Raw genomic sequence first — 12,306 nt, forward strand, 5'->3', positions numbered from 1 at the left:
TCCACAACAAATAACCAGAGCCACATAACTAGAGCAATGCTTTGAAAATCATAGCAGTGAATCTGATTGATTTAATAATGATTTTCCACCATAAATTCTGTTTCTTTTCATATTGCAATGCTTCCATTTTGATGTCACATTCCTATTCATATCATTTTGCTTCTTTCTTTTTTTCAACATTTCTTATAATAGAAAATTGATTCGTCATAGGCTGTCGGTGAGAGGGTTAGCTTCCGGGAGTTGATCGTACAGTGGGCACGAGGGGGAAAACGGTATGGAACCTACCTACCAAGGTAAGATTTACTGGTAATAAACTTCTTTTTTTTAATCCATGAAGAATGTTTTTTTCCCTTTATGAACTGGCAATCTCCATATTTGGTCTGAATCCAGATCCGAATTGCCACCAGAGAAAGATGAACTTTCACACATCTAGTTAGAATTTATCCGGCCGGTGCATCCGGAAAACTGTAACTTGACGACTGGCATCATTTTGTAAGAGGCAATAGGTTACATGTGTTGTTTAGTTGACGTTCGAGCGAATCAATCCCTCATATATGTGCGATCTTCTGCTAAATCTTGTGTAGAGACCGAAAGTATTTTAAACAACGACAATAATAGGCAGTATCACAAGAAACCAGGTAACAGTATCGTAAGGATTTCAGTATAAATTTCACCTCTTTAAGATTGAAGAAGTAAAGATTGGCACAAAAATCTCTTAATTCACTTACCCTGCTAAGAGAGATACATCTCAGAAGCATGTTTCACATTTTAGCTGACCTTAGGCCTCACATAACTTAAGATGAATTTTAGAATTTAAGAACTCAATTTAAGAATCATTTAGGCTTGAAGTAATATTAAACAGCTAAAGCTTGAACTCTGACAAAACCATGTCTTGTGAAAAATAACATAAATCTTGTATAGTAAAATAATTTTATTGACGTGTAAGCGATTCATAACTTCAATATAAGCCACCAGTATAATGTAATTTATATACTTTTTCCACCACAAAAACATAAAAAAAACTCCAGCAGCACAGACTAATTATCGAAAAATCATATTAGCAGTGTGCTGAACCATATACACATATCTCTTGTGCTTGACATATTTTCGACACAATCTTGTCGAATTGCTTTAAAAATGACTTAATTTTTACCATCAAAAACTGCCTCGACGGTGGTATACCGTTTCGACAACCGGGTAAATAAATATGCATGGGTCAGCGACAGCTCGTCCCATTTTAGTTTTAGTTCAATCCCAGTGCGGCACGGTTGATATTTATCAAATGCAAAATTATCTTGATTATCTACTCCACCATCAATGGACAAAACAAAAAATAAAATAGTAATCCTCGGAAGTGACATTTTATCAGCCCGAGTTGGCCTCACCAGAATCAGACCGAACATCGCTCTACATCGTTTCGACGCAGTGATGCATCAACGTCCCTGTTAAGTATATTCTTTTTGAAAACCTTATATTAGTCTTGAACCGGAGTCTTTGTCATGCTAAGAATAGAGGACCGCTTGTCAACTTTAACACCACTTTAGAATCAGTTTCACCACTCATAGTGATTTTTGGACAATTCTGAAACAGATGCTGCTCTTAGCTTAAAATTTTCCATTCTTGGGGAGGGAGGGGGTCAGAGTGGTTTAGTCATATGGTCTTCCAGGACGGGCGGCCACTTACAAACATAAATATTCAACAAATGAAAAGAAAAAGAAATTAAACTAAAGTGGAAGAACAAGAAAACTCAATGGGCTCTTTTAGCATTGATTGCACTTTCTTTAACCTTCGGCAGAATTTCAGTTAGCGCACTGTTCACTTCTTCTAATTTAGGGTCTTCACGTTCAAGAGTTAGCTTTTTCATAACGAGACCTGTAAAAGGAAAAAATAGTTAAAACCAAATTCCTTGAAATACTATTAATGAATTCTAATATCTTTTTGCCATAGCCTACAGAATATCAAGGAAGTAGTAAAGAAGAATTCCAAGATTTATGAAGCTTAGTCCCTCTATCCCCCATCCTAAGAAAACTTCAAACCAAAATACATATAAACATATAGGGCCTCTTTTGACTCATGATCCTGTAGAGAATAGCCAATGACAAACATAGTTAATCTATGATATTTGGGGTTTTGTGCAAAGAATCCAATCCACAAAAATAAAAGTGGATTTAACAGAAAGCCTCCAGACAATGCCACTAATAGTATCACAGTTATCGCAACTGCAACACTACCACCACCATTGCTAGCACATACACCCTAAATATTGTTAACATAAACACTCCTATCGCGATAGCTAATACTACTATCGCTACTTCACCCATTATCATGACTACCTGCCAGAACTATAGTTGACACACCTACTCATGACTAGTACTGCTACTCCTACCATGATCGCTTCAATCCTGACCAGTTAGTACTACTACAGGTAGAACAGGTGCTAAGCTTATGACGCGAATCTTCAACTACTCCTATCATGACTACTTCCACCAAAACTATTCCCAATCATGATGTTATTCCTCCCACGACTAAATGGTAAGATAAAATCACGAGGGAAGACTGACCTTCAGTTGGAGATAGAAATGGCCTCGGTATCACAATGTCCCTTGGCGCACCATCTGAAAAAGCATTCAGGAGACTTCGCCATCTACCAAGAGTTACTACAATGCAATCACATTTTCCCCTACATGGCTGTAGAGAAAAATTGTTACTCCTTAAGTTAATCTTTCACAGCTTGTTACAGTCTGAGCTATCTAGTTAAGCCGTACTTTAGGAAAAATCAGTTTAAGAGTCTTTCATTATAATAGCATATAGATTTCAAGGCAACTGGAGGAAAAAAGGCAAAGCAAGCTTTGTATTGAAAACCTACTGACGGAAAGGGGCCCTTTCTGCACTTACGATCACAAACATAGAAAGTCATTGTATGATGTCACTTCAAACAAAGTACAACGTGGCTACATTTTTGCTGAAAAGTTGGCGAAGAAATGGGCGGGGCATGGTGGAGGAATAAGACTCTTTTTACTTGTTAAATCATATAGCATGTTTTCATGGCGAGTTTTCGATTTAGATAAGATCGAAAACGACCATCTTCCTTTTAGAACACTGGAAGTGGGAGGCGTAGGACATTAGAGGGGTCTCAAACCCACTTTGGTCATCCAATCAGAAATTACAAATCCTTGCAATAGTGCGGTTCATAACATGTACGACATGCCTACACTTGTACAAAAACTGGAGGGGCTTCAGAACCACTTTGTTTCTCGAGTCATGCAAACTGAAAATACTTGGATGATTCCGGTTTGAGCAAGATGTAATACACTTATCTTTCAGTTCGAAAATTCGTTGGGGAAGGGGCGAGGGGATGCTGGAAGGACCATCGATCCATTTTATGCATATAACAATGTAAACCGAAACTCTTTGTGCAACTATGTTTCATATAGAGTTCATTATGTCCGCCTTTCTACTAAAGGTTGGCGGTAGGAGAAGTGATAAGGTATTTGTGGGCCTCATTCGTTATGGCTCTCCAATTAGTCCAGTAAAAGAAATAAAAGGCCAAACCTCGGTATTTAAGCAAGAAATATATTTATACCAAAAATTCGGAAAAACTTGCTTAATATCGTATTCCAAATCGGCCGTGCAGAAATACCCCTTTTTCCAGGGAAAAGAGGAGAAAACAGAGAGGGAAGGGGGTTTATCTCGAACTTCAATTTCTGCAATATTTTCTGGATTGAAAGGTCATTTCCTATTAAATAGGTCCATGGAGACCGAAAATCACATCAGAATTGGAAAATTGGAAAAATTGGAAACCTAAAGATTTAAAGGAAATGGGAACTTCCTGGGAGGGTGTAAAGAGGGAGGCTTTAAATAGATTAGGTTGGAGGAGGAGCGTGCGTGGCTGTGTTGGCCTCAGGCGGCTTGGTGCTGCAGTGAGTTATTAGTAGTAGTAGTAGTAGTATCCCATTTTCACCCAAGCAAGGTGAAAGAGGGATGAAAAATCAGAATCTGAATTTGCACAATATTTGGTGAATTGGAGGTCCTTTCCTGTTCATTCAAGTCAAAAGAGACCAGAAACGACATCAGAATTGTAAAATTCCATCACTTAGTGCCCATTTCCACCCTAGGCTAGGTCTAGGCCCCACTTTTTAAATGTATTATGTTATTATAATACCATAAATGGTATTTTTACCCCTTCTGACCTCACCTTGGGTGTAAATGGGATACTAAGTGATGGGATTTTTCAATTCTGGTGTCATTTTTGGTCTCTCCGGACTCGGATTAATAGGACACGACCTTTCAATCAGAAAATATTCCAAAAATTTAAATTCGAGATTTCTCCCTTCTTTTCCCTGAAAAAAGGGGTATTTCTCCACGGTCAATATTGGGTATGTCACTGAGAAAATTTTCTGACTGTTTTGGTATCAAAAACATTTCTGTTGCTCAAATGCCGGGTTAGAACCGTATTTTTACTCGACAAAATCATTCTAATTAAAAATCTCTATGTGAATCTGGTTTTAACTAGGTGCCGTATGTTTAATTTTCCACTCAGAAGTTAACAGTGAGGGGCAAGTTGAGGCTAGAAGAGGCGCAGGCCCATATTTAGGTCATGGTTCTTTTTTCGCAATTCCATTCTTAAAACCAGCCATAAAGTTGCACATTGAATTAAAAGTTGGTTGAAAATAATATTTACGTAATTTTTTGGTTGAATAGAATCTTTATGAAATTAAGGATCCTATTCTATCTAAGACTCTCCTCTATAGCCTATAACCATCCGATTCACACAACTGAATGGAATTCAGATTAATTCAGAAGGAAACTGAAATTCTTGTGCTGAATATGTTTACCTTATGCATGGCAGAAACTATTTATTTTAAGGAGCTCCATGTGTCAGCTTTTGTGAAAATTCACTTTCTCATTTTAACTTTTTTTTTATCAATAGAGATTAATGAAGTACATTTTAGACAATTACTAAGTTTTAATGTTACTCTTTTGCACTTTTGTAGCAGTAGCTCATATTTCAGTCATATGTCGCAATCATATTTACCATTTCTGAACTAGCTTTAAATGACAATTTTTCTCACTAATAATTGTATTTTATGTTTTCAAACCCAGTTTTCAAAATCCCACTTACTATGGGCTGCGGTTTACTCTTCACTAAGTTGCTAAAAGCGCTGAAAGGGGTAGCACTAAAAAGGAGGGATCATAAACCTCTAGTTATTGGTTTTCGACCATTTTGATTTGAACCATAACATACGTTATGGTTATACGTTATCGTTATAATCATGTTTAACAGCAAAATTATGGAGCACTCCGAACCATATAGTAAAAACATTATTGAAAAATTATTCCACTGAACCCTGAGTTATAAAACATTTTGACTGAACATTCAAATTTTACCTAATAAAGGCTAGTTCCTCTCTTATTTGTAGTAATTCTATTGGTTCCAAGTTCAATTTCATTATTCAGTTTGTTTTCTGTTTATTTTAGGCTTCATTTACTCGTCCATAGTAGCATCTGCTATAACTGTTATTAAGCAAGTTTGAGAGTACTGTCTCCTTTTGTTTCCTTACAGGTTCATTTATTCATTCATAGCAGTATCTGTTCGTTTTAGGTTTATTTTTAAATGACCATTCCTGGTCATCTAAATTTTAATACCGTTCTTTATTTTTCCCCACAACACTTTTTTTGGGAAAAGTTCTTTTTTTCAAATTAATATATGCAAGTCGAGTTTTCAATAGCATTTCTTCCTGAAAAATTTCCCAATTGACATTTATTCGGAATGACGCTTAACACGTTTCGGCGAAGCCAAGAAGAATCGACGAAGAAATTGAGATTTCTTATGTAATAAAAAAAATTAACTATTTTATTGAATATTTTTAACAAATTCATGCCCAATGTATTAAATTTTCCCCAAGAATTACACATTGAATAATTAGTCAACTGTCTCAATATAAACCTTTTAGGCTAAACACAGACCCGAAGAAGAATATTTGAAAAACCAGAAACTTAATTTTTTTTAAGAAACTGAAAAACTAAAATAAATCTGGCGTGATGGATTGATTTAGATTACTGAGCTATTAGATTCGTCATTTACTTTTTTATATTAAACTTGTGAACTTCCAAAGTTAGAATTGGTGAGACAGTTTACTGCATATTTAATTACCTATGGATTATTGGGAAAAAACTGTGATACATTTTTCGTTTATGTTTTGAAGCAGAAACAATGAATTTATCACTAAAGAAATGGCCATCTCCTGAGTATTATACGGCCTTTTTAAAGGTAGGCGAATAAAACTGTGTTAAAGCTGTGGAGATTCGCCTTAAGCTGCCAAGAGCTGATGGTTGAAATAGTGATGATGTAATGAGCTAGGAATTTTCGGGCAGAGAAAACATATTCACTTCAATTACAGACTACAATTTTCGCAAATCAATTTTTCCAAAATAAAAAAGGGTATATCGTAATTGCTGAATACCGGCATTTTCTATCTCGTTAGGTCAATAGAACACAGAAATATAATTGAAAGATAAATAAACTGAGCATTTAAATGATAAATAAAAGAGACTAACTTTGGCAATCAAGCAAAACCTTTCTGACTGCTTCATCCAATCCTTCACTAACCAGCGACAGCACCTGTGGAATGAATCTCCCAGAAATGTGAATAGGCACCTGATGCAGCGAGAGGAATACAAGGTCAACAGCAAGATGAAGTGCAAGAGCAGGATCTTCAGTAGCCTCCAACTGCTGGATTAGCTCGGCTCGGAAGACTTGAAGTGCATTCCTGATCAAATCAATTATATTAATAAGGATATTTAAGCTGTCTTTTGAAATACATAAGGCAGGCATAATTATTGGTTGCATACGAGCCAATGAATAGTCAAGACCGTTAAAATAATCCTTCATTATTACAGTACGTTTAATAGTAGCACGACGTCTTTTTAATGGAACACTAACCACCGATTTTCGACTGTCATTTTTGGAACACATCAGCATCGGTTCAATTAACATCTATTAACCTTAAAACTGCTTATTGTATTTATTCATCTATCACCCACCTTAAGAACAAAAACACAACACGCTGTGGAGTATAGGAGAATAAAAGAAAGAAAAAGACAAAGAGAGACTACGAAATAAGGACCTAAGCTTCCAACAAAAACAAAAGTAAAAATAGAGAAAACTTTTTGATTTTCTTTATAGATAAAACAGTTATCCAAAAAAAATGGAGTGAAGGCTCCTGCAGATTAAATGAAAAGGCAGCCTTTTTAATCATAGCAGCCACAAAATTCGAAGATTTTAAGGTCATATTCTTTTTTGTTTAAATTCTCCTTAGGTAAAGTTTTGACTAAACCATAATGAGTTGCAGCACTGAGCAACAAGAGGACTAAATGCGCATGAACATAAACAATAATATGTAGAGCCTGTATGAACGACTTACAGGCATATTACGAACAATATCACTGTGAAACAGTTAGTGATAATAATGTTGCTAGAACGAAGTAAGCTTTGCATTATTCCAATTAGATGTGAAAACAGCCCTTTTTTCTGCAACAACAAAAATAAAACATTTTTTCAAAAGGACCTTTTTCGTAAAAATAGTTTAAACAATTACATTTCCGCATCGAAAACAAAAATCAACGAAACATCGAGAAAGAAGCTATTTTGTCTTTATTGATTTTAAATCTGTGTGTAACTGCAACAGATAGTAGCTAAGCCCTGTGTGAAATGGTTCTGTACAAGCTACAATACAATGGCACGCGCATATTTTATAATATGCTTAAAAACGCATAAAATACTATTTTGATACGGGCCTTTTAATATGAATAATACCACTATTGCAGAAATAATTTAGAAATTTCTCATCCAATTAGTTTCGACAGAATTAAATTTTTTTCTAGGATCTTGAGCAAATGTCATTGTTTTTGGATATCCTACGTTCTGAGAAAAAAAAAGAGATCGAAAACATAAACAATTAGATATTTCCTAAAATATAAATTACAATTTTGTACCAAAAAAGTATCAAAATGAAAAAGTGAACGTTCTTCCCTTAATAACAGCATGGTAATAATTCACTTGGCTGTTTTAAGGTCCCCAGGTTTTACTGTAAAATTGTCCCACTTCTATTGTCTATGTCTTGAATTTTACTTGTGATGGACTTGGTCCACTTTAAGAGTAAATTGTAAATTTTTACCTTTGTGTTTTCACTGCAATGTGAGAATGTAATTCATAAAGACGTAAAAATCGACCGGTAAAAGCTTCTATCCTAACCTTGGTCAATGAAATAGAGCCTTTATTCCCGAAACTGACTGAGTACAACTACACATGAGAAACAAAAACGGAAAAAAGGAAAGCATATACTGGAAAAACTGAGTAACTAAAAGAAAAGAAATAAAAAAAAGGTTGCGGTAAAGGTTTTTACAATAGATAAACCTAAAGACAAAAGAAACTAGATTTACGTTGCCAAGGCAAAGTGAAGTGTTACAACACCCTTTAATTGACTTCATCGAAAGGGAGACTTTTAAAATGGTATGTCCCAAGATTTTTCTTCAAGGAAATGTTGACATGTTACTTGACAAAGATCTCAAAATACGGTGTTTCAATGTTTTTTTTTTTTTTTTTTTTTTTTTTTTTTTAAAGAACCTTATTCGCCATTTCCCGACACCTAATCAAGGTTAATACTTTTAATATACACCATGTATACAAGCTAGTGCTGCTACTTTACCCCCCCCCCCCATTGGCAAATAAGAATAATTTACTTCCAGAAAACAATTTTCTATAGTCTCGAATATAGATCAGAAATCAACAGCATGCATTTAGCACCAGTATCTAGCCCCTACCTCCTTTTTTTAACATATGCAGCATAATTTTTGCTTAAAAGTCACTGTCGGGGATAAAAATGAAAACAAATATTTATTAGCAGCAATTGCATATTAGAAAAAGAATAAAAGGTACACTCGCAAACAAAGTTACAATTCCATTATCACCAAAGATAAACATGGTTTTTAACAGCGTTTTGAGTAGCCCAGGGTCCACTTTGGTCGTTTAATCATACACCTTGAAAATTCTAAAATGATTCCACTTTAAACGAGATTTAACGTGCTAGCCTTTATGCTAAAATTTGATGCTAAGACAGGGGGGGGGGGAGATTTTAGGGGTTATTGCTCAACTTTTTACCCCTAATCAGTCAGTACAGTCACAAGAAGATGCCATAATAAGAATAAACGCATGGTAACAAAGAGGCTGGTTTGGACAGGGTGCAAGGCTGCACAGCTTCCAAGCAAACATGTGTAAGACTGCAGGTTGATAGTTAACAGCTGGTACTTGAAAAATTTTTGTAGGCTACCCTGGGATTGATCATACATCGTAATTCTCCCTTCCAAGGTAGCTTATAAATTTTACAATAAATCTTCTAGATAGATCCTCTAGTTTCTTGGGGAAAGTCTCCTTGACTGCAGGTGCTGGCTCACTTTGGTTCCAAATAAACAGGAAAACCTTCACATGGTTTACTTTCAAGCAAGGTGCCACATGCCCAACTTTCAGTTACAAAATTGGCAGTAGAAGTAGCGTGGCGTTAGAATGTCACGAGTCCACGTTCTTCATCCAACAATGCAGATCTAAAATCCTTCCGCAATAGAACTTCAAACAAGGTGCAACATGCCTACCTTTCTGTAACAAAAGGAGACATAGAAGGGAAAGGAGAGTACCAGGTCTACTTTATACCCCTGATCACACCAACTGAAAACCGTATCAATATTTGGATTCAAACAAGGTTCAACGTTTCTACCATTCTACAAAAAAAATGGTAGTAAGGAAAGATTGTTTGCTGTTTTGACGAGGCTCGTTTTTGCAGTCATCGTCCTAAAAAAAGAATCAACATGTACCACCAAAAGGGAGTTGTCAAACTCTCAACATTTCAAACTGGTGCATCTTTACTAACAAATGCTTTAAAGAAAACATCAATGCCAGGCACTCTGATAAACTACAAAGAAAAAAAATATCGCTATGTGTTGGTCCAAAAGCTTTTGTTTTCTCTTGCAGCGTGCCAAGTTCCTAAAATTGCTATTTGGAGAGGAGCAAAGGATAAGTTCCTTTTTTTTGCAATGAGAAAATCCTTACATTTACGAGGCAGACCGTTGCCCTACCTCAGTACCTAACACAGGAAATGAAATAAGGAACTCATCTGAAAACAAACAGGAACGGTTAGTAACAGTAGTTGATAACACTTTTGAAACTGTGATAAAATACTACACAGTCAGATATATAAATTCTTGTGTTTTTATCCAAGGAATGGATTTTGGTGATGGGGCCAGAGACACGTTGACATTTTAGGCATTCTTAGATTTTAGCTTAACCTCAGTTTGAAACTGGTTTCTCCCTGACTGCAGGGTAGAAAAGAAATTCCCACCCGAAAGCGGAAACACCATCCATGTTTGAACCCATGATCCAAGCGAATAAACATTGGCAGAAAAAATTCAATTAGCCTTCTGTGATACAGACACGCTAACCACGGAGGTTAGACACTTACCATTTATTGCAAAAGACTGAAATCAGCCGCAAAGCCAAAAAACAAAAATAAAGAAGGAAAGAAGAGGGAAAAAAGAAGAAAAACCAAAAAAAAAAAATTAAGTCTCTACAACAAAATTACACGAAGGATCATCAAAATCTTGACAATCTTGACATCTATTATTGATCAATCTGCTCAACTTTTTCTATTTCAATAAAATATTTCAATTTATATTTAATTAAATTGCCGTTTTCTTTGTCTTTCTCAAGATTTTGAACAGAATGATAATCGTTAGAATATGCTATTTAAAAAAAAATTGGTTCTCAAAACTTACAGAAAAGATTTTGACTGAAGATTTAAAAAGAAATAGTGTATTCACACATTATAAACTCCCAAATCGTCTTGTCGAAAACGGAGAGGCTCATGTAACGCTTTGTTTCAAACACGAGGAAAGAATTTTACGAGTAACGTCCTGTCACACTTGCAGAGGCGTATTAAAGGGACAAAGCACGTTCGTACTACCTCTAGCGCAAATACTACTTAATACAAATTGACGTGTTTGGTGTATTATATATTCAATTGAATCCGTATTTTCTTGATAAACAAGATACAGTTTTTTTTCACAGTTTTACAGTTTTTTTCTTTTCAAATCCTTGAAACATAAAACATAAAAACTTTATTTTCGTCCCCTTGTTAAATTACGGAAGCGGAAGCAAAATATACAAAAAGTAGTATTTCTCAGAAAGCTCCAAGGAAAAAATAACTCACTTTTCTTTCTTCTTATCAACTTTCTTGACCATTATCCCCACGCCACTCAAAACAGGTTCTAAGTCTTTTTCAAAGTCAGCACTGGATTTAGTCCCAAGTGATTGATGAAAAGGGAGTAAGACAGAAGAGACGTCAGCAGGTAGTTCGTTTATCAATTTCACTCTTTGCTAAAAACAAATATTATTCGTTCCTTTAGATTCACAACACTAACGTTGCTTTTGATAGGGTGGGATGACGAATGGATATTCAACGGTATCTTGACTTCAGACAGCTTGATGTTGCTTTTTTTCTTTTTCTTTTAGCAATATTAGAACATATCTTTTGTAAGGTAAGGTTAAAACTAATAGCAAATTTGATTTCAGAAATGAAGGAAAGGGGAGATGGAGCGGAGATGGTACAAAAAATGTTTGCTTCTAAAAATAACTGGAATGTACACTATTGATTAATATTTTTTCTTGAGCCAGTCGGAGGGGGGGGGAGATACTTATAAACTACCCCATTCTCTTGTTACACAAGCGTTAGAATGGGAAATCAAACACACGCTTTTGTCTGGACTTGCACAAAAATAAAATTAATAATTCTCCGGTTTTAACACCCCAGAGGCATTGATATTTATTACTATCAATCTAACTATAAAACCGTTAGTAAGGTTTAACAGTGATGACAAGCTTTTTACTAGTTGGCATACCAGAACTTATAGGTTTTGTTTTACAATCTAATAAAACGTCAAACACTATATCTGAAAACAGGTGGACGAGGAAGTGTCTAAATCCCGCTTTAATTTGTTTAATTGAATGCTATGTTAGACTTCTTCGTGAGAAACACGGCAAAATATTCATCCTATATTAAAATTCCCTTTTTGATTTAATTTTGGACAAGGAACTGAACCAACCCATCCCGGATACATTTAAGAGCTGATAAACTAGATTTTAAAAATTAAATCAAAATACACATAGCCTATTATGAAAATGTCTTTTTAAAACAAAATAATCAACTATTTATTTTTACGAAAAAATAGAAGTGTACATGTTCATGTTTCTTTCTCTTT

General features: G+C 35.2%; 1 protein-coding gene across 1 annotated transcript in view; it reads right to left on the reverse strand.

Moving 5' to 3' along the window:
• Window positions 1-913: 913 nt before the first annotated feature.
• Window positions 914-12,306, reverse strand: part of LOC136040652 (E3 UFM1-protein ligase 1-like) — a 68,853-nt gene continuing 57,460 nt past the window's right edge. Inside the window, exons 12-14 of the mRNA XM_065724940.1 lie at window positions 11,259-11,425; window positions 6,559-6,770; window positions 914-1,872 (exon numbers count right to left, since the gene is read on the reverse strand). Coding sequence (XP_065581012.1) covers window positions 1,748-1,872; window positions 6,559-6,770; window positions 11,259-11,425 — 504 coding nt within the window. The 3' untranslated portion in view covers window positions 914-1,747. The remainder of the gene's footprint in view (window positions 1,873-6,558; window positions 6,771-11,258; window positions 11,426-12,306) is intronic.

This window comes from Artemia franciscana, chromosome 2 (genome assembly GCF_032884065.1).
Source record: "Artemia franciscana chromosome 2, ASM3288406v1, whole genome shotgun sequence".
Lineage (NCBI taxonomy): Eukaryota > Metazoa > Arthropoda > Branchiopoda > Anostraca > Artemiidae > Artemia > Artemia franciscana.